At 40.8% G+C, this 22,195-nt stretch overlaps 3 protein-coding genes and 1 pseudogene across 4 annotated transcripts; 2 read left to right on the top strand and 2 right to left on the bottom strand.

The window, feature by feature from the left end:
* The first annotated feature begins 230 nt into the window (after positions 1-230).
* LOC133918235 (serine/threonine-protein kinase STY46-like) lies at positions 231-6,159 on the top strand. 2 transcript variants are annotated; one of them, XM_062361993.1, is made up of 16 exons: positions 231-843; positions 950-1,064; positions 1,539-1,624; positions 1,727-1,846; positions 2,375-2,429; positions 2,717-2,827; positions 2,959-3,009; positions 3,347-3,534; positions 3,613-3,720; positions 3,891-3,964; positions 4,050-4,225; positions 4,333-4,428; positions 4,516-4,596; positions 4,702-4,755; positions 5,555-5,689; positions 5,871-6,159. In XM_062361993.1, exons 1-16 carry the CDS (start codon positions 632-634, stop codon positions 5,940-5,942), a joined length of 1,734 nt encoding a protein of 577 aa, XP_062217977.1. In that variant the 5' UTR covers positions 231-631; the 3' UTR covers positions 5,943-6,159. The 2 variants fall into 2 exon arrangements, with proteins under 2 accessions (XP_062217977.1, XP_062217978.1); XM_062361994.1 differs by having other exon boundaries at positions 233-843; positions 3,359-3,534.
* A 1,774-nt stretch (positions 6,160-7,933) lies between these two features.
* LOC133918236 (pentatricopeptide repeat-containing protein At2g17033-like) lies at positions 7,934-11,103 on the top strand (annotated as a pseudogene).
* Positions 9,837-12,690, bottom strand: LOC133918239 (GDSL esterase/lipase At5g55050-like). The gene is made up of 5 exons (XM_062361997.1): positions 11,969-12,690; positions 11,609-11,775; positions 10,703-10,936; positions 10,376-10,625; positions 9,837-10,251 (listed from the first exon to the last, which is right to left on the bottom strand). Exons 1-5 carry the CDS (start codon positions 12,207-12,209, stop codon positions 10,031-10,033), a joined length of 1,113 nt encoding a protein of 370 aa, XP_062217981.1. The 5' UTR covers positions 12,210-12,690; the 3' UTR covers positions 9,837-10,030.
* Positions 12,691-12,835: 145 nt separating this feature from the next.
* LOC133918237 (choline/ethanolaminephosphotransferase 1-like) lies at positions 12,836-21,226 on the bottom strand. Its single transcript, XM_062361995.1, has 18 exons — positions 20,853-21,226; positions 20,009-20,018; positions 19,870-19,920; positions 17,526-17,603; positions 17,131-17,206; positions 17,027-17,049; positions 16,846-16,946; positions 16,228-16,322; positions 15,993-16,061; positions 15,709-15,778; positions 14,658-14,721; positions 14,531-14,571; positions 14,299-14,383; positions 13,996-14,058; positions 13,833-13,891; positions 13,696-13,748; positions 13,343-13,415; positions 12,836-13,258 (listed from the first exon to the last, which is right to left on the bottom strand). Exons 1-18 carry the CDS (start codon positions 20,987-20,989, stop codon positions 13,237-13,239), a joined length of 1,170 nt encoding a protein of 389 aa, XP_062217979.1. The 5' UTR covers positions 20,990-21,226; the 3' UTR covers positions 12,836-13,236.
* Positions 21,227-22,195: the final 969 nt, after the last annotated feature.

Below are 22,195 nucleotides of genomic sequence, written 5' to 3'. Positions count from 1 at the left end.
TTTAGCAGGGATGAACCTAAAGCTAATATGATGTGAACGTAACTGCCTTCGCTACCCAATGCATTAGCATCCACAAGCTCTTGAACATGGTAAAGCAAATATGCAGGTTGCATGTGTCTTGTAGACGTAGCAATTACATGTCCAAATCCAATTCCTTTTTAAAAAAGGTGAGCTATAGCCTAGAGCCAACTCATACAAGCTTATCTCCAAGTCTAATTTAATCCAAGATTTGGTTTCTAAAATTTTTATTACCTCTTTGAAAACACAAGTTACTGCAAATGAGCTGAAACATAACACAAAATTACTCTGATTTGTTTCTTTCCTCTTGAACGTAACCCTGGATCGCAGTAATTTCTTTCCTAAACTGGAGGCGCAGTAGAAAGTAAACAAGCTCCCCTCTCTTCTCCTCTGCTCGAATTTCTTCGTCGAATTCGCCAAAGCGTCCGTCTCCGACTCACTCGCTGTCCCTCTATCGGCGCTATAAAGCTCGCGCCTTTGTCGCCGTCTCTTCACGTGCGCGCCACCACCTTCCATGCAAGGGTAGTAGGGGCACGGCTGTCTCGTGTGTGTGCAATCCGCGCGCCGCCTTTCCATCGACTCGCCGGCGCAGCCGCCGTTCCTCGTTAGATCCATGGCCGCGGAGGATCCCCCAGCGCCGGCGCCGCAAGAGCAGCGGGAGCAGGAGACCGGCGCGGGGGGACGGCGGACGGACAAGCAGGGGCGCCGCCTCGAGGTGTACCACGAGGTGCTTGGCCGCCTCCGCGGCGCAGCCGCCGCGCCCGTCGAGATCTCGCCGGCCTTCGAGGACGCGCTCTGGGCCCACTTCCACCGCCTCCCCGCCCGGTGAGTCGCTCGCTCGGGGGCGCTGCGCCGCCTGGGGAAATCTTGCGATGTACTGGCCGCTGGCCGTTGTGTTGTGTTGCTTGGCCTCACGCGTTCTCTTGCGCAGGTACGCATTGGATGTGAACGCGGAGAGGGCGGAGGACGTGGTGACGCACCAGCGGCTGCTGGAGGAGGCCCGCGACCCGGAACGGCGGCCCGCCTTGTCGGTGCGCGTCGTCCAGGTCAGAGATCCATCCTTCATAGCTACTGTCATCACATGCTTGCATGTCGCACACGCCTTCTTGATTTGCTATTCGTTCAGGAATCTATGTATCGTCTTCTGACCAAGTACCAAGTAACCTGTTCGATCATACCGAAGACTAGAGCTTGCAAAGATGCACTTTTTTATAGGATGCTGTTCTCTGTTCCAGGAGTTTACACACCTTTTTTTTAGCAATAGTTTACACCTTTTGACATGTTAAGACCATACCAACGAGTAGAACTTGTAAAGATGCACCTTTTCGTTATTGTTCTTGGTTCTGGAATATGTAGATTCTTTGACGTGTTCGATGGTGCCAAAGTTTGGAGCTCACAAGAGCTTGCATCCTTTTCATTTCATTTTTTTTTTTTGTTAAAGGGGCTTCTTGGATTAAAGGTGATATACGATCGTCTATGATTTCTGAAGCAAGTTGTTCGTTTCATGCTTTGGCCATCAGGTTTCTAGAATTATTGATGGTGATATGGGTGATTCTTTCAACCCTGACACGGAGACGGTTGCTTCTAATCACGTGGCTAACCAATTGTACGTATGATCTATATATTTGTAGATAAAGTTTGTTCGTTTCATGTGTTGATAGCTCTTATGTTCTTCATATATTAATGGCGTGATTGCACAATGCTTCAGGGTTCACCCTCCTCCTGCATTTGGTTCTTCCTCCAATCTAGAGGCGCTTGGTCTCGAAACAAGTGAAGGCGATGCCAGGAGCACTAACAATGCTGATATTAGTGTTCATCTTATTTCCAGGTACTTAATTAGCGTGATATTTTGTTGCTGCAATTTTAAAAGTTGCAAACATGGCTACATTGTGGTAGATCTTACCTTTTTTAAGAATGGCCATTTGGTCTATGCTTTAACAAATGAAAGCAGTAGGCAGTAGTCACTAATGCTTAGCTGCAAATCAGCTTCCAAAATGATTTCAATGTCTTTTCTTAAAAAAATGATTTAAGATGTTAGGATATGCACACTTTTCTTTTGAAAACGAGAAAATCCCTACTTTAGATGATATCTCGAACTTGTTTGGGGTTCAAGAAATCTCTGGAAAAGCGTATACTTGCCTGAGCTAGCTTCTTTATTATGTACTGGTTTGATTGTGTCGGGTGAAATTATTAATTGCTATGCTTGGAGGGCCTTCATTTTTCCTGAGGAGATAACCTGAAGCCTATATTATTTATGGACATATGTGCAAACAATTAGAGAAGATACTTGGATGAATCTGTGCTTTCTGTATATTCCAGTTAGTTGATAATTCTTTCTATATTCCGAATCTTTCAGGCCAATGCATGAGATAACTTTTGCATCGATTGATAAGCCAAAGCTCCTTAGTCAGGTATGCAAATTTCCTTTTTCCTTGGAATGTGGAAGCTTTCAGACAAGGGTACTTAGGGAATCAACTACCGTTTACTGTAAATAGAGCAAATGAAATTCAGTAAATTCAGAAGGTAGTATTTGGTTAATAAACATAATGAACGAAATTATAGTTTTAATAAAAAGACGTGATAATATGATGAAGAAATTAACAGTATACAGTAATCATTTGAACTCATGTTAAGTACTTTAGAAATTTTGTTCAGCAACAGCTTGCATTCTTACATTCTGCCATTTATATATTTACAGCTGACCTGCTTGCTTGGTGAGCTCGGTCTTGACATCCAAGAAGCACATGCATTTTCAACAATTGATGGTTACTCCTTGGATGTATTTGTTGTCACTGGGTGGCATCTTGGGGTATGCAGTAGCTCTCTGCTTCCAGCATATTATAATGCAATTAGTTATTAGCTTGATAAAGCTCCTATTAGATCAGCAATGTGCTCTCATTTTTTATTTTGTTAATTTTCTCTTATTCCTGAAATTTCTAGGGTACTGAGCAGCTACAAGGAAAATTACTTCAGAAATTTCACAAAATTGAGGTATAAGCTTCTCTCCTCCCTTTCTTGTGTGAAGTTGGTAAATCAAACTATAGAAAATGCAATCCACTTTTCAATCACTTGGTATATGTAAATTGTTATTTTTTTCTTGAGAATTTCCTTAGGTGGTCAAAACAGACCACCCTTTAGGAAATAAGAATATACTAAGAAAAATGTTAATTTTACCTGCAAAGAAGGAACACAAAAGTTTTGCAGTTTCCCCACCTTCATGATACCAAAAAGGGAATACCTTTAACGTTTCATATGGATACTAGTGATTCTAGTCATTTATTCTGATGTTCTCAAATTACAAGCAAATTTTTTAACTGTGGCAAGCTAGTGTTGTCTACAGGCACAATCTTGGACAGTATCAAGCTCATCATCACCATCATTGGAAGGTCTGCAAGGTGCAGAAAATATGCCATCTACAAGTGTGGAAATACCAACAGATGGTGCAGATGTTTGGGAAATTGATCTGAAACTGCTCAAGTTTGGAAATAAAGTTGCTTCTGGATCAAATGGCGACCTGTAAGTTCCAGTTTTTATTAATCATAAAGCGGAAACGATAGAACCTTCAAAACTTCATTTGATGCTTGGCTTCCTTAGGTACCGTGGATCATACTGCAGTCAAGATGTTGCCATCAAAGTAGTGAGGCCTGAGCGCATGAGTGCGGATATGTACCGAGATTTTGCACAGGAAGTGTACATTATGAGGTTAGTTTGAAATTGTTTCCAGAGATTAGCTTCCCTGAGACGGTTGCATATCCCATTTGTTGTGAATTCACTAGTATTGAAAATGTCAAATCCCAATGTAGCTCATGTAGTTTACAATTCACACTTATCTGCCTATCAACTTTGTTAATTATGTATATACATGCTTGCAGAAAGGTTCGTCACAGGAATGTTGTGCAGTTTATCGGTGCCTGTACAAGACAACCAAACTTATACATAGTAACAGGTATACGACCATGAGATTCATCTTTGTGAATAAATTTCTGTGGTGATTGACCCCTTCACCATTTTTGCATATATACTTGTCTTAGATTTCATGTTAGGAGGGAGTGTCTATGATTACCTCCATAAAAAGAACAGTTCTTTCAAGCTTCCAGAAATACTGAGAGTGGCAACCGACATCTCTAAAGGGATGAACTACCTGCATCAGAACAACATGATTCACCGCGACCTCAAGACTGCAAATCTTCTCATGGATGAAAACAAGGCCAGTATTTCTCAAATTCATAAATCATACTACTTCACTATTTGTTTGATTAAGAAGCGTGCAAAGCAATCTTTGATCTCAAGAAATAAAAGGAATATACTTTGCAGCTTGTAAAGGTTGCAGATTTTGGTGTTGCACGTGTCAAAGATCAGTCTGGAGTGATGACTGCAGAAACTGGAACTTACCGTTGGATGGCACCTGAGGTGCGCCATCATGCTGATGCATATTTCATGAGAAAGTAATGCCTCTTTGTCTATTCTAACATGCAGATATTATTATTTTAACTTCAGGTCATAGAACACAAGCCATATGATCACAAAGCAGATGTTTTTAGCTTTGGTGTTGTTCTGTGGGAGCTGCTAACTGGCAAGGTAACTGCTGCTGTATTCGTCTACATGAGTAGTCTTTTTGTTTTTTAGTTTGTATATAATTAATTTTAGAGTTAAGTTTATGTTTGTAACTGTTCCATTTCTCAGATCCCTTATGAGTACCTAACACCACTGCAAGCAGCAATAGGTGTTGTTCAGAAGGTAAGTGCATTTTCAACATCTCTGCTTGGTTTCTGCAGTTACATTAGTACTAACCCGCAATGGATGATGGAATCCTTGTGTAGCTGTATTCAAAACATGTTGGTTTTCCGAAGTTCTTATTTTTATGTAAGGGCATGTGCAGACACTTGGAAAGAGGGAGGGGAAGAATTCTTTTTAGAAACAGTCTTTTAAAATGATGCCACCTTTACTCCTTTCAAGGAAGAGTCTTTTGAATACTAGAATGATCTCCTTTGCTGTGCATTTTATTCTTAACATGTTACCGAGATTAGAGAATACTACATATTCTCATGAAAATAATAAAAGAGGGACCATTTCTCAAGAAACCCTGGTGTTTGGTTTGAGGAATGAGGCGATCCATCACCACCTCATTCCTAATCACATGTTTGGTTTGAGGTGTGGAATTGGTTAATCCATCACCAACTCATTCCTCACAAGCACATGATTAGTGTAAACATAAGGGACGGTGCCATCCCACTAAAATTCATGGGATGAACCCATGATGGACCATTCCATTAAGGATGTGTTTATCCCTTAAACTAAACACTCCCCATATGTATAGCCATGTGATTTATATAATACGGCAGAAAACGTGCAGGAAACACTTGTAATGCTTGGTTTGAAAGGAAACAGTGTGTCTCCTAGTAATTTCGGGTAAAATTTGGGTTTTTTAACCATATACTCCACATCTGCGGAGTGGAGTATAACTACTTACACATAATCAAAATAATATAATAGCATTTTCTACAAAACTTATTCACCCTTGTGGTTTTTTCTTCAGAGAATTAGGCCGACAATCCCAAAAGACACCCACCCCAAGTTCGCGGAGCTGCTTCAGAAATGCTGGCATAGAGATCCAGCTGAAAGGCCTGACTTCTCCCAGATACTGGAAATCCTTCAGAGACTCTCCAAAGAGGTGAGTTCTGCATTTTCGGTCCTTGTCATCAGTGTATCACACATGTTTCCATAATTTTCATGATTTTCTTTTACAACACAAAACTTGTTCCTTGCTCAATCTGTCACTGTCGTTCCTGTTCAATATTATGGTCCGGAAATGGACATTGTCATCTCATGATTCTCACCTCACTTGAAACCAGGTGGGATCTGACACTGTGGGTCGCCATAAAGCGAAGTCAGGTTTTCTTTCAGCACTGAAGAGAAGCCACTGAAGGGCACAAAATAGTTAGTTATTCCAATGTAGGTGTTTGATGCATAATGTAACTGCAGAGTCCTGCTGGAGTAAATTGCATTGTAGTGTACAGTCATATGCTGATGTTTTGGTCTCTTGGCTCGTTTGCTTCCTTTGTTATTTTGGCTTTAATCATCCCTTGTTCTAGTTTTGTTGAATTTTGTTAACAAAGAAGAGATGTGCTCAAAATTAGTATATGATGATAATCCTCGTCATGTCTGGACTTGCTGCTGTACCCGGAATCTTTTTGATAGGTTGTTACTGCATCCGGTATCTTCTTTTCTTAGATTTAAATTTGATCCACACATCAGTCAACTGTGTGTTTCTTTATTTTGGCGAAAAATTTGTTGAAATTTGGGCCTCTAGATCAAATCTTGTCGGATAAGAAGGGCTGATAGCTATCCTGGCATTCCCCTTTCATCCTGGACTATTCTTAGTGTTTTTTCGCATCACCACCACCACGGCGTCACCTTCTGTCCATAATATTTCTTTGAAAAAGTGTAACAACGAGATTAACAATTAGATAGGGTAAATAGGTGTTTTAATATTTTTTGCAAAATTGATGGTTTTCTTCTAATACATTTAAACTCAAACGGAAGTAAAAATAGAGAGAAGTTTTAACAAAATAAAATCGAGGCAACATGACTACACGGATGATATATGAATCATATGTTCTATTTATGATCAATTCATATGTTTTAGAAATCGAAAGATCATAACTTGCAAAGAAATAAAAAAAGATGAACATCGAGCAACGAAATTTTTTATATTGATTGTTTAAAAGCAAGAGAATTTAAGATCTCATCATATAAGCATGTGTATATAAATTTTATATCTCTGACAACAAGAAGAATGACATCATAAGTACTAAAATTTCAGCCTAAAAATCAAATCCGGAAATCAAAAAATTTGCAAACTTGCAAAGAAACCACTGGAGAGAAACTAGAATAAGGTGGACACAATAACATGAAGAAAAATAAACTTCATTGCATCAAAGATCAGTCCTATTTTAAATAAAATAAAAAAAAATTCTCACAAAACTCTCGCTTAAGACATAGAGTAAGCACTCATCTTTCTCTCCTGTAAAATCATAGCAAAGACTCTCATATAGATGACACAAGAGACTCAAAATGGCTGATTCCTCTCCTCTTATAGCCCTACCCCTCTATTTATGAGCTTAGAAAACTTGACTCTTAAGTTTTCTATTTTTTTTTTCAAAATACCTCTATCTTGTAGTATACTCATACCTACCACCAAGGGTATTTTGGTTTATTTTTTTCTCGATTCATCGAACGTATGCGACGCTTTCACGACTTAGCTTCGTCTCGATGCAAGTTTCACGATGGTGTCACGTACTCCTCCAGTCCTCATACGATTTTGAGGTTAAACCATGAAATCCTAGCATGTTTCTCAAAACGTGACTTCCCCACTTGCTTACACCTTAAGCAAAGGTTCCGATGTCGATGCGTGTACTCCGTCTTGTGATCCTGACCGTCGGCAAAGCTCCTGATCTCTTAGACCATCTTGTCATTTACACCGGCACACCATCGCTTGACTTTGTCAACGCCTCGTTTCTATCTGCATTCCATACGTTGCTTGACCTCTACGTGTTTAGCTAGGATTACCCTTGGCTCCGCTGCTCTCCTTGATTGTTTGGCATTAATCACCCCGCTTAGCCCCGATCATCCCACCATTAACCGACAAGTTGCATACATCACCTGTACACCATAAGATAAGTAAATATATATCTCCAACTTTAATTCTAGTTAGTCCATAATCAATATGGCCAAATAAAATCTCAAATCAATTCAAATCACGTCAAAATTGATGCAAAACCGAAGATTATCAAACCAAATAAATATCAATACCAATCACTCATCACAGATAAATGAAGACATATTTCAACTTAATTTTGTCAAAAAGCAATATCTTGTGGTAAAATTAGGCAAAAAAGCAACATGGAGAAACACGTCCAAAATTATGAGTAATGGATTGATGCATAGCGTATCCAAATCTTGAAGCACATCCAACCATGAGAAAAGTTTATAAAAAAGGTAAAATCTAATAAACTGACGGTCGGGTGCATAGCAATATTCTTAGTGTTTAGCCAATTCGATGATCAGCCTCCGTTGATAAACGATAAGGCGTCGTCAGTTCTCGCCATCTCTCATCCAAGATGCCGGCGGTGGCGTCCCTATCGGCGCCGGTGACGGAGGTTCTCCCCCGCGGCGGCTTCGCTGCGCCGGGTCGCATCGGGCGGGGGCTCCAGTTGGCGGAGCGAGCGGCGGCTGATGTCGGAGCTGGAGCTCACGGTGACGGCCGGCGCCTCCGAGCGCGTCATCCGCAGCTACGTTGGCAACAAGTCGGAGCTCGCCGCGCTCTCCAGGCTCCTCATGGACTCGGACCCTCTCGCCATCCCGGTGCGCCCGCCTCCCCTCTCCGAGCTCCATTTGAACCACCTTGCCTGCGTGACTGCCTCATAAACCTCCTCGTCCCCCCTGCTCTCCCCTCTCTCATGCATAATTTGGCTAGATGCGTGTAGAAAGTTGCTGCCCTTGTAAATAGCATTAGAGTTTGTGAGGAACCATGGCAAAAATTGAACCTTTGTTAGTTATTACCTCTGAATTCTAGCGATCGTACTGTTTCTGATGAATTGTCATTCCATTCTTTCTGCAAATGCATGCCAAGGACACTTAGAAAAGGTCTAACCTTGTTGAACTCTACTCTACTCCAAAATTGGTTGCACAGCAAACCATCCTCATGAATTGGTAATTCTCTTTTTGTTGTTGCAGTTTTATGAGGCAGTCACGCAGGCAAGGTGGTTCAAATGGAGCTCTATTCATGCCGCTGCAGTCGCCGCCCTGCTCCAAGCCAATGGAAGCACCGGAGAATCAAGGTCCCTCATCTTCGACTCCACCTCGCGGCACTTCCAATCCACCAATGAGGTGGCTCTCTTCTACTGTGACCTCATGGCTGCTTTCTCCTCGCGCGGACTGAAAGACCTGGCGGTGGATTTCTACACTGAGCTAAGGTCCATGCCGCTCACCGGGCGCAAGATCTACATGGCCATGATAAAATCCTTGTGCCTGATGGGCCTGGCCACTGAGGCTGAGGAAGCACTTAGGGAGATGGTCTGTCTAGGCTACCAGCCTGAGGCCTTCCAGTTTGGATTGGTCGCGAAATGCTATGGCAAGTAGGCTCGTTGGTCGACATGGAGAGGGTTATTGCATCCATGTCAGATGCTGGTACCCGCCAGGGCACCGGCGCAGCAAACATTGTCCTCTCATGCTACAGCTGCTGTCGTGATCATTCCAAGATGCTGGCATGGTTCAAGAAGATGCGGAAATTGCGCATTGCAGCAACTACGAAAGCCTACAACTTTGTGCCCAACTCATGCCCCACACTTGCTTCAGTGGTTCAAGAATTGGGTCCTTCACTCCCGCTGTCAACAACAGAGCTAGTCAAGAAGCTCAAGTCTGGATCTCCGCGGCCAGCAGAAGCTGAGCTGGTGCACGAGCTTCTGGCCTCGTCAGTGCTGGACAAGGCGATGGAATGGTCAGAAACAGAGGTGAAGCTGAACCTGCACGGCTTCAGTACGATTGCAGGCTATGTGCTGATGCTGCAGTGGGCGAACGTGCTGAAGGGTCACACATTGCCATTGGAGGCATCTGTGGTGTGCGGCATGGGGAAGCATAGTGATGTCAGAGGTGAGCCCAAAGTGCGGGAGCTGGCACAAGAAGTTCTGAGCCCGATGGGGAGCCCCCCTTCGGCTGTCCACAGGGAACAAAGGGCGGTTTGTGGCTAAGCGTGACAGGGTGAAGCAATGGCTGGCCAGCTTTCCAGTTCCTGAGGAGAGCACAGATCAATCACCTGATGCAAGTAACCAACAACCATTTGCATTTACGCTTTTCAGAAAACTTGGACAATTTTTTCCACCCTTGTGTAAGTTTTCAGATGAATAGCAAGGTAGTTCAGCTTGAGCATATCTGTTTAAGTGTAGAATAATACAAAGTCTATATAAGGTGCTCAAAGATGTCTTGGCCTAATCCTTGTTCTGATCTTGTAGAGTTATGCCTCAACTAGCTGCTTGAAGGTTATGGGACTGACGAGCTGTGCTGGTCCGTCATAGAAGGCAAGGCCTGCAAACTTGGAAGTAGCCTGGGTAGGGTGCAGGAGGTCCCAGAAGAGGTACTTGCTGCGGTCACTGCAGCAGCTGGAGTTGGGGGTGCACCCTTCCTCGGCATTTAACCTGCCACCACCGCAGCATGCACTCTTCACCTCCTCTAATCCTGCAGACAGCAAGTGAGCAAGTCTGAAGATGTTCTGGAGAAAGATGTGGCTAAGCACAACTGTTACAGTGTCCAAGGTGTGAGTTCCAAGTCAGAATACTCCTGCTAAATTGTTGCAACTTACCAGCAGCCTGTGGGTTTTCAATTAGACTGGAGACAAGCTCATAGGAGCTGGCAATGGAGTACTTCATGCCCTGCATTTCCGTGCTGAGGTTGCTGAACAGGTCCTTGATTCCATCATTCAGGCTCTTGGCCAACTTATTCAACGGCTCAATGCATTCTCCGGTTGGATTCTGGCGTCTACAGTAAGGGCAGCACCCGATAAGTGGCACATTGATCACTGCAAATTTCCTCGCTCCCGAATTATACAATGTCTGCACAACAATACATGTACAGTTACAGTTAACTAAAAACAACTGTTTTCTCAGCATTTCAGCTTCAGAATTCTTACTTTGACGTGGCTATCATATGTCGAGATCACAGCATCAGAGAATTGCTGGAGTGTGGTAGAGTCGGGCGATCTGTTCTGCGTGAAGAAGTCGAAGGCGTCATTCCCACCAGCACTTATGAGGAAGATGGATTTTGACAGCAAGGCCGACACTCTGCCAGCGCCCAGTCGGGTTGATATCTGGTCTTTAAGGTCTGAGAAGTACTCTATCTGCTTCGTCATGCTGATTGTAGTTCCCTGGTGTAATGACCATTTGGAATTTTGGTGTTAATATTTTTATTCCGAGTAATTATGTTGTTACTTGCTAATGTTGATTGTACTAGTGATTTAATTTGGAAAGGAAAAAATCTTCAAAATAACAAATGTGCTTCACCAAATTTATGAGCTGGGTACAAAAGTTGTTAGTTCGGTTGAACTTTGTGAACAATCTTCTCAACTTTAGGTAGTAGGAGTAATTATGTTGTTACTTGCTAATGTTGATTGTACTAGTGATTTAATTTGGAAAGGAAAAAATCTTCAAAATAACAAATGTGCTTCACCAAATTTATGAGCTGGGTACAAAAGTTGTTAGTTCGGTTGAACTTTGTGAACAATCTTCTCAACTTTAGGTAGTAATGAATCACTTTCTGTACAACTACAATTAAAGATTTCTATACCAAAAAGCTTTTCCAGTGATCATACACATATAGTACTTGAAGTGTGCCGTCAGGGCAGCCTAAATTCGGTAAAAGCTTTTCTTTTTTTTAAAAAAAACTAAATTTGCTAAAAGCTTCCTGCACAGCCAAATCAAATCAATCGAGATTTGTATATCAGCGAAATCAGAAATTTCACTTCAGGCATCGGTTAAAGAACAACATCAAGTCTCAAAAACATAAAAGAGAACATGGTGAAATATACAGGTGCACATACCGTGGAATCAAGAACACCAGAGCCTCCAGAAGCAAAGTTAGCTCCGGTCATGTAGGCTGAAGCTGCCATTGTCTTGTTCTTCATCATTTCACTGCTGATGTTGTTGGCAGCAATGGCCATGAAAGAGAGGTAAGGTGGTGGACTCCTGCTGAACCCCATATCGAAGGCTGCAAATTTTATCACAACAACAACAAAAAGAAAACATTCGTCAGAATTCAGAAACTATCTGTCTGTCCGATAAATATCAGAAATTACTATCAAGTGATGTAAATTCATCACAGTTTTGCTGCATTGATCTGTCAGATGTCTGCATGCGCATTGTGAGAACGGTATTTACAGTGACCACTGATCATTGCTCACCCAGGAAGTCTACGCCGATGAGGCCGTTGCTGAACCTGCCCGTGGGCTTGCCGCCGGGAAAGTCGACGCCGTTGTGAGGGAAGTTGGCCCTGGCGATTGTCCACGGCAAGTAATCGTTGTTCCCCACGTCGGCCGTCGAGTCGCCAAACACGAACATCGCCGGGACCTTCGCCGCGGCGGCGCCAATCGCCGCCACCGCCACAAGAAGCACCCGGAGCAGTGCACCTCGTTGCACAGCCATGGCCCTCGTTACGTCACGACCAGAGTAGTGTGTCAGTGTGTTGCATAATACTACAACATCCAATGAGCATGCAAGTATATATATTTATATAGATATAACTGCACCAATTTATTTGTCAGAGGTAAGTAAACAACACTCAACAAACAGGATGAATTGATCGAGACTCATGAGCACCTCCAGCTCGGTGTATGGGCTAGCAGCTGTCATATTCCGTTGTGCTAGCAATGCCATTGACACACTCCCTTGCAGTAAGTATACTTACTGCTCCTTACTAGAAATTCATTCCAATGGTAGTTAACTACCTACCACGAAGACATGAACACTGAATTTCTTACTGAGGTCCTAATAAGGTAATTCAGATATGAACAATATTTGTTTTAACTCCTTACCTCCACAATCGAATTGTTTGTGACATTTTGTTACTCATGAGCCTAGCTCAATCGATAGGTGTGGGGGACTGGGTGTACGCTGGTCGCCACCTAGATTTAAGTCCTCTTTGGTTCAAATTTAGGTATTTACAATAATGCCTAGTTTTTTCTAGATATTCTGTTTTTCGTTTGGATATAGTTAAGAACCTTAGAGACTGTCAGCCTACACACATACAAAAAAATATATGAAAGAAAAAGTTTAACTATGGCAAGATTTACTTATATAACAATGCTGACAACTTTGCAGTGGATGGTACAATGTGAAAAAACTTGGAAGGCATTATCTGCCAATTAGCTCGACAAATTCCCCCAAAAAAGCCATTTTGCCGAGCATCGCATGAACAAAATGTTACCAATCAGCTCAAGGCAAGATACAACAAAATGTTACCAATTGCTTCGTAAATACATTGTTTTCTCATCTGATTAAGTTCTTGATTCTGATGTGAATTTCAGGGGACAGCATCTCCGTAATGACAGATGCAAATATGCTTCGCAGAGCAGCCTCCCTGCGATGGACACAAATAAGACATCTGCTTCTTTGGCAGATACCATGTGTGAATGCCACCGACCAGGGCAACACACCAGTGCAAGGATCAGAATTATGCCTTTTTCCTAGTGATCCTATCACAAGACAAACTTTGTGTCAACCATTGACCTATACAAGTGGAAAAAGGAGTTGATAGTGATGAACTGGGATTAACAAACCTGAAGCAATGGATCCCAAGTGCGTTGGTGATTTCATGAATAACGGAAGTAGCAAAATACATGTACAGCGCCACTGCAAAAATGATTAAAATAGTGAGATCAAACTTACAAAGCACAGGCTAGTAAGGTAAGATATGCTACAAGCCAACAACAATTTTTTCATGATTTTTTTAAGTGGACAATTTGAGCTACTCATCTGAAATTTACAAAGCACCAAGTACAGTCAGTAAAACACTCTAATGTCAGAAAACATATTACTTTTCGAGCAACAAAAAAACCCCATCAAGTTAGTACTTTAGCACACAACTGCAGCTTGTTCCTAGAAAAGATTAGTTGCGAGAATAACGCAGTACCTGTAAATAGGCAGTACATTAGGAGAACTAGCTGCTCATCAACAAGGGGATTCCTGCAACAATCATTGACCATAAATCAGATGATACACGAAATTACTACAGACAGAATGTAAAAAAAAAGGTAGCTAGGCACTAACCCATCATCAAGCCGGGCAGTCAGCGCATTTGCAATTGCAAATGGAAAATATGCTAGGGACTGCAAAAGCGAAGCATAATATTTTAGCATACTAGCATGGGGCATACATAAGGCCGGAGTAAGAGAAAAAAAAGAGAGAATGAAGGTGCTCTTCAGGTAAGTACCATGCACATCCCTGTCTTCAGACCTTTGGGTTCATCACATAAGTGAGCCAAAATCATCCTTCCCTGTGGAGTAATATAAACAAATATCAAGTAATTCCCATACATTCATACTGTACTTGAAAAGGGCATCTATTACAGCAAAAGATGCATAGAATCCTGAATGACGTTTTTGGCATAAGGGCACAATGCTTTTAAGTCTTATAAACATGAAGGCATCATTTATGAATGAGCAGGAGTACAAAGAAGCACAGAAATGAACACAGATATACAAGCATTGATTGTACGAATCGTATAAAGACTTACCACAAGAAATCCAAACGCAAAACCAGTTCCAATAATCAGCAGATGTGGCTGATTTCTCATTATATCTGAAGGAGACAGGTAGGACCTGCATAAAAATGCAATATCCTTCAGTGATATATTAGAGGCTTTACCTAGACTGGTAGCTGAAATTGCCTAGCTGAAATTTCTTGGTAGAGTGATGCATAACTGCGTATACAAACAAACAAAGCTAGGAAGGGTTCAACAGCCTTACCAGACAAGAACTCCAGCCAAGAGCAAACCGAAAGGAAAGAGCTGGCACACATGAAGAATATCAGATGAAGAAAAGAGAATCACAAGTATTCACAACAGTAGAATAAAACGATAAATTTAGATCTTACCATTGCTAGTGCCAGCATCATGCTTCCTTTTCTTGCTTCGACGACTTTATAAACATTGTGAATGCTGTAAAGTTACAACATTAACTTAGTCGACCTTGATTATATATTGAATGTCCAGTCAATTCAAAATAAAAAAATATAATATGTTCACAAATTAAGTAAATGAGGAACTTTTCAACCCAAAACAGTTTCACTGGCTTGGGAAAACTTGCTTTGCTAGCCATTCGAACTAATATTAGAGCATGTACGCAAAACCTAGATATTATATGAAATGCATTTGCTTAAATACCAAAAGAGCACATAATTTAGCGGTTGGTTGGTTGTGCCTTTCCATATGTGGATTTAAATTTAAGGATTTTTTAAATTCTGATGATGACTTCAACTAAAGCATTAGAATCACTTGGTACAATAAAAGGGTGTTTCAGATATATTGTGCAGAAACACGTATCAGTGAAAAGGCTGTCAACTGGTCCATTTGCAACATTAACTAGATTTGGCATTATACTACATGAATCAGCTGGTCCATTTTGCAACTGTAACTAGGTTTTACTATCAGGCTCTTTAGCAGTTTTGCTTCACAACCAAATGTCAGTTTACAGATAAACTAATCTTACAGGTGAAGTAATATATGGAACTAAAGATTTAAATAAGATTATTGATTTTTTTTACTTAAAATCAGGGGCGAAGCCCAATGGACCCACCCTGGTGCACAGGCACCAGGGCCCAACAAAATTTTCTAGCTGTAGGCCCATATCTCACCCTTTGTGCACCCCATGCCTTAAGTGTGTGCACCAGGCACTAGCCTTTTGCTCCTGCAAGTGTATGACCCATTCAGGATATGTTGAGTGGTGCATCAGGGTGGGCTGAGCTCTAGCTTCGCCCCTGCTTAAACTCACTAATTGTTTTTGGAGTTTAAATTGACAAACAAGATAACAGAGAATGTAATTTTAGAGGGTTTTATAGAGAAGATTACAGGGTCACAAACGATATAAAACGATGAACAACAGAAAACACTACTTGAAAATAATACATATTGTGACACATAACTTACTTAGATCCAATTGTCGGGATTACAGCAAAAGCAATCATTAGACACAGCACGATGCCATATACCGGGATTTCTGGGAAAAGAAGAATTGAGCAATAAACTTCAGTGCAGGGAAGGCATTTTGTCACTTTCTGACTTAACAGTATGGCTTCATAGAGTATTGACAGAAAAAATACACTGGAAATAGATGATATAGATGGCGCTAAGATCAAAGGAATTGATGACCACATGGTTATATAAAATATAAATGCAAAAGGTGAATCATAAACTTGGTAGTATCTATATACCAGTAACAAGAGGCACCCAACCCAGTAGGGGCATTGACTTCCGGAAATCTTGTGCCCACCACTCAGCTCCTATGAACGGAAAGATGAGCTATCAATACCACTATGACCATATGATATTAAGTAAAGGCCTTCGTACATATGCACAGGAATTAGCAGGGGAAAACTAAAAATATTTAGAAGTACCAAATAGATCTGATAAGCTTAAATGTTGACAAAAGTTTAAATCAAATGATACCTGTGAAAAAGGTGAAAAAATGGCACAAGTAGATCAGCATAAGGCCTTCAGTTGGTCCATTGACTATAGGAAGAATAAGTGTATTTGTAAAAAAGCTGCACAGAACAATAAATCTTGACATTAAAAAGATGGAACTTGAAATCATTACAACAAAAGTTTCAAAAGAAAGCACCCCAATAAACAACATAAAGTATGTTGTTATCAAATTTTACAAGAGTAGTGAGAACATGTTTTTAATTAGACAATTGTCTCTATCGCTTTTGGAAAGCATTGAGGCACTTCCTACACAACAAAGGTGTATATTGTGCATAAGACCGAATCATCCATATTGAATCATTAGCACAAAGGTAAAACGCATCAAGCTGTAAGGTTCATATGGGAAAAAGAAAATGCTAGCACAATCACTATCTAAACAGTGGAACATGCTCGCCATTTGAAAATTAAAAAGCATCCAGAAGACTCAGAATCACGTGGGAGAAACTATTCAGAAGAACTATGACACATTTGGCAAAATACGTACAGTATAAAACTAGTGAGTGTTAAATTTGTTTAGAACAATGTTTGGTCCTAGGATAGTTTGATATCCTAATATAGGAGGGCAAGAACTCATGAACTCACTGTTCCCAGGTTGCACAGTAAAATGGGACAGCTGCAATGATCCAAAACCAGAAGGTAGCCTTTCCACACATTGCTGTGCTTCCAAAAGCCAAGGTTTCAAACTAATAGATAAAATAATCACATCAGTCAAATTTCAGAATCTTTGCAAACGAGAGAAAAAAAAGTTTACAGATAGCCTTACCGCACATGCAAGCGCGTCACATCCTGGTTAGGATAAAAGCTTGTCAGCATAATGTATAGGCTTTCTTAAAACTAGGTTCATCAATTTATGTTTGTGGAGATTACCATGGTCAAAAAGCTCTCCTAGAGGACTTGATGAGTTGGTACGCCTTGCTTGTTTTCCATCCACAGCATCGAATGTCTGCATGCATATTATTCCATATAAAGTACAGTAATTGAAACTTTTACATAATAGATTCATAAAAAATCATGAAGCTTGTAAATCCCAGGCAAACTGGAAAAACTAATAATCACGTGTCCAGAAGGTCAATAAAGGCCTTAGAAAATTGCTAGAAACCTAGAACTGCAGACTGATGACTATGAGCACTAGTTGAATGCTTACACCACGCTTATGTTATGTTGCAAAAAATGGAAAGAAAGAATATTGTAGTAAAATTTTTGCATACTTTGGTTTCTCCTAAAAAATGCATACTTTGGTAAGCATATGAAGTTTGACAAACCTGATAAAGGAAGAGAAGTAGGCCATGAGCAAGATGAACCCATCTAGGGGGTGCTGTATCTAGATGTGGTGAATACAGCTGCAGGTAAAATGGAAACAGTGATAAGGTAAATCGTACTAGCTACTACAATATCATATATATATATATACATATATATATATACATATATACATATACATATATACATATATATATATACATATATACATATACATATATATATATATACATATATACATATATATATATATATACATATATATATATACGGCGAGGCTATTTTGCGCCTATGCGCAGCTACCATTCGCGCTGCGTGCATCCCGCAACCGCCAGTTACAATCCGAAAAATTGCAAGTTACAACTCGGCCTCCAACATGCACCAAACAACATGAGCCAGCTAACCAACTTGTGCCACGTCACCCATCATCCACCCGCTAGAGCGTTGCATGCGGAGAATCTTTTGTTGATTCGAATCGTTAAAATGCAATATCTTTAGAACTATAGATCCGATCCTCGATCCGTTTGATGCATATTGTTGGAAAAAATGTGCTTAACAAAATAAGATCCATCAAGACTATATTTTGATGAAGTTTTAGAATCATAAAGGAGTACGTCTATATAGTTACAACATGGTGAACATCGCAGTTACAACATGATGAACATTGCAGTTACAACATGCTGAACACTACAGTTGCAACATGGTCAAGCAGTACAGTTGCAACATGAAAAAATAAAATCAAATTAATTGCATCATGCAACTAAAAACAGTTACAATATGGTGAACACTACACTTACAACATGGTAGACAATCTAGTTACAACATGCATATAGTTGTAACCGCTCTGTCTGATTAGTTGTAACCACTTTATCTGTAGTTGCAATCACTCTATGGACAGTTACAATACAGTATACGGTGAGTTGCAACTCGTGAGTTATTATTCTGTGCTTATGCGCATGCTATACATACGCTGCGCATAGGCACAGAATAGCAACACAGTATATATATATATATATATATATATATATATTCTCTATTCTACTCCCTGCGCTAAAAATAGCTATTCAACGCACCGGTCGCACCGCCCCCCCCCCCCCCCCCGACCCAGACCAAACTCGCAAAACCCCGCCAACCAACCCGCAATCGTAATCCAGCAATTATTACGACCATAAAATTTTATGTTATTACGACCGTTTATGTATTATATCCTTACCGTAATTATTTAATCTTTATAACCGTAACCATATAGCAACCAGATCAAAACAACCGCAACCGTGTTCTATTCATATTTCAACCGTATATTTCTTTCTTATTTAACGATTCGACGTGGCAATTAACTGTATCGATTCCCAACCGTAATTTTATATTATATATGGTCGTATACGTCTAACATACCTTTAACAGTCATGTTGACGCCGAACCCGCACATAACCGTACTGAACTAGATAATATAACCATATATATTTTATTCTTTCACGGTCCCCCTTGCGGCACATAACCTTACCCATTCGTATTTACTCATTTGTTTTAACCGTATATACGTTATTTATTCACGACAGGACAATTTAAAAAAAATGTTGCCCATTTTGTTTCCCCCTCATAACGCCCTCCGTAAATAACAACAGCAGCGTACCGTATTAAATTAATTATAGTTACTGTCGCAGTCTAAATTGAATGGAGCCCTTTTAAATGGCTACGACTCCGAAAAATAAAAGCACGAATGATTTAATCATAATTGATTTATGGTTACATGGATACTTTGAATATGTTTATGTGTACGAAAGATCACTCGTTACCATAAAATTAAATTTTACGCTTTATAACAATATGATTTACGGCTCTCTGTATGATTCATATATGGTTCATAAATGTATATTTTACTACTGGCCAATCTAAGTTATACGGTTCCCTGATTGTTTTGTGTACGATTAAAAATCTGGAAATCAACTCGTTCTCAACAAAAATTATTTTATGGTTATACGGTTCCCTGATCAAAGGACATCTTCATACGGTTGCGGAAGCAAATTTACGGCTGCGATCGAAAGTTTTACGGCTAAAAAATGTTTTCCCGATCGAAACGGACCAAATATGCTCTTCATACGGTTACGGAAGCAAAATATACGGCTGCGGTCGAAAGTTTTACGGCTTCGAGCGGATTTCCCGAGCGAATCTACGATCGGGACGCGGGGTATCCTGGGGCGCTAAATATCTATTCAACGCGCAGCGCTAAGAATAGCAGCGCCCTATATATATATATATATATATATATATATATATATATATATATATATATATATATATGTTAGAATAATAGAATATCATATAGATGAAATTTTAGATACTTACGAAGCCAAGGAATGCTGATGTCAGCAAAAACATAAAGGCTGTCAGTGTAATCTGGAAAAGAAAAACAAGAAGCCATGTTCTTTAACGCCTTCAACAAAAGCAGTATAGCTCATAATAACACCATGTGCAGAACTCTCACCAAGTTTGGCCTGCGGGTCGTTCCAGCATGAAAACAAAACAAAGGCGGTTAGCACCCAATGCATAGATTCAAAGAAAGAAAGCATTTTGATGAGCTGCAATTATCAGCTTGAAGGCAGAACGTAAATAAAATATGACATGCTGTACGTTGATGCTAAACAGCAAACAACAAAGTTCAAAAGAAAAAAGAAAAGCATGCTGTGTCCTGGGCTCACTATAAACAACTGAATTGCTACAGGAAAAAGTCTTCTTTGAAAGAATAACAAGATTTGAATTACTTTCTCCTATTGGAAGCAAAAGTGACCGCACTGAAGTTTATGGATCATAATGCCCAGATAGACTAAGAAGGAAGTCTCAACATGAAAATTCACATGTGACATGAAAATGATTAACTAATCCAGACGTATATTCGGAAACTATGCAAAACAAGCTTTCCAGCTTTGCAAGAACGATCCACTAAGCCAACGTTCTTGCTTTCTCGCTGTATGCCGCGCCTGCAAGATGCTTCGCAAGCTAAAGATGATTCCTCATGCTACACTAAAGCTTGGGATCCCGCATTACAGAGCAAATTACCAACTAGAAAGCTCAAATTGGCCAATCAAACGCACGGCACATATTTCATAACTAAATATCTCTGTTTAATGAATCAAATAACAGCATATAGAAACAGAATGGCAAGATGCCGGAGCCAGTCGCTTTGAGTCTGAAAAACAATTTTAACTTCTAACAAAAGCAGTCAGTCACATCACGCATTTAGCACCGGAGGGCTCGAGCTTGACATGGACGGAGAAACAAAACAATAATCAAACGAAGAGATGAGCGAGGGGATGAGGCGCCGTGCTTACGGGAACCATAGCGGGAAGATGTTGACGAATCGGGACCAGAAGGGCTGCAGGATGTACTTGGCGACGAGCGAGTGGTCGACGCCGCTGTACTTGTACCGCCGCAGCGTCGCCACGCCGTGGTGACCAATGTAACCCATCTCCCTCTCGAAACCGCGATCCCCAAATCCAAATCCGCAACCGGAACGAGAGGAGGGAATGAACCAAGGAAACCGACAGGAGAGGAGGATGCGTGGGAGGAGAATTTATGCGGTTGTGCTGTGACGTGATTGGCGGATTTAATGCAGGATCTAGCGGTGGTGGTGGTCGCCGGCGCCGGCTGGGTGGGGGTGGTATGACGAGGGAAGAGGAGCAGAATTGCGTTTTGGTCCCTCCCCTTAGACGATATTCGTGTTATTTTATCAATATTATTCAATTTGCCATTTTTATGCAATCAGCTATGCTAATCTAAATTTTTTGAGAAAAGTGGTTATCTAACAAAAATGATTATCTAAGATAAATTTTATAAAAAAAGTGATTCTATCAAAAAGTGAATTAGATGAAACTGATTTTTCAAATCCTAATATCGAGATTCAAACATTCCTATGTTTGGAAAAAGAACATAGGGGTTGAGCCGGCTTAGTGCTATGCTATTTTTTTCATCTATGAACGATTACTTCAGAAAATTTTCAATATTTTTACGATCCTCTATTTTACACATGTATTCATGTTATTCCCATTTCTTTTTTCAATTGACGTTTTTTTAGTCTACTCCTGCGTTGCAAAGAGACTAGGACCTTGGACAGAAACCGCAGAAAGCGGAGGGGCCCGAAGCGAGGTGGTGAGGTGACCTGGAATACAGGATTGGGGAGTGGGTGCAGATGCAGAGCGCGTGCAAGTGGCCGGGATGTTTGCCCGACGACGAGTCGCCGGTCGGCCAGGCCCAACCAATCACAACACTGCCAAGTACGAGCAGGAAGCAGACATTTTCTTCTCTCAGCCGTTGGTCCTCACACCAATACAAAAAGGAAGGCAACTGTTTCCCAGCTCTGCCTTTGACCGTCAATGCATGTGCACCGATCTTGTAAGGCCGTCTCCAACGGAGACGAAATGCTGTAGGCACGATTTTACCGCTCCGGCCTCTCATTTATCGTTCCAACAGAAATAGCAAAATATTATCGCCTCTCGCTACAGTAATAGAGGAGCAGCTTCGGTCGGCAAATTTGCCGCCCAGATCCAGCACCGTACCCCTGTTACTGATGACTGACGTATGGATCCGAAGAGAGAAGAGTAATAGAAGTTAGAAAATAAGATGTCTGTTGAAGATGAAAAAAATAGAGGATACTGTAATAGTGATAGAAGATGCT

This window comes from Phragmites australis, chromosome 5 (genome assembly GCF_958298935.1).
Source record: "Phragmites australis chromosome 5, lpPhrAust1.1, whole genome shotgun sequence".
Lineage (NCBI taxonomy): Eukaryota > Viridiplantae > Streptophyta > Magnoliopsida > Poales > Poaceae > Phragmites > Phragmites australis.
The sequence above is the reverse complement of the archived record's forward strand: the minus strand, read 5'-3'. Positions and strand labels throughout refer to the sequence as shown.

Bases quoted from the DNA above. Each gene is read 5' to 3' on its own strand.
- LOC133918239 (XM_062361997.1), bottom strand. From the start codon at position 12,209: ATGGCTGTGCAACGAGGTGCACTGCTCCGGGTGCTTCTTGTGGCGGTG. The intron at 10,626-10,702 runs GTAAGAATTCTG...ATTGTTGTGCAG, and splicing joins CATATGATAGCCACGTCAAA to ACATTGTATAATTCGGGAGC. The intron at 10,252-10,375 runs GTAAGTTGCAAC...TGCTGTCTGCAG, and splicing joins TGAAAACCCACAGGCTGCTG to GATTAGAGGAGGTGAAGAGT.
- LOC133918235 (XM_062361993.1), top strand. From the start codon at position 632: ATGGCCGCGGAGGATCCCCCAGCGCCGGCGCCGCAAGAGCAGCGGGAG. The intron at 1,847-2,374 runs GTACTTAATTAG...CGAATCTTTCAG, and splicing joins AGTGTTCATCTTATTTCCAG to GCCAATGCATGAGATAACTT. The intron at 4,597-4,701 runs GTAACTGCTGCT...TCCATTTCTCAG, and splicing joins GGGAGCTGCTAACTGGCAAG to ATCCCTTATGAGTACCTAAC.
- LOC133918237 (XM_062361995.1), bottom strand. From the start codon at position 20,989: ATGGGTTACATTGGTCACCACGGCGTGGCGACGCTGCGGCGGTACAAG. The intron at 17,050-17,130 runs GTAATCTCCACA...TATCCTAACCAG, and splicing joins AGGAGAGCTTTTTGACCATG to GATGTGACGCGCTTGCATGT. The intron at 13,259-13,342 runs GTTTGTTAATCC...GTCTTGTGATAG, and splicing joins CTTGGGATCCATTGCTTCAG to GATCACTAGGAAAAAGGCAT.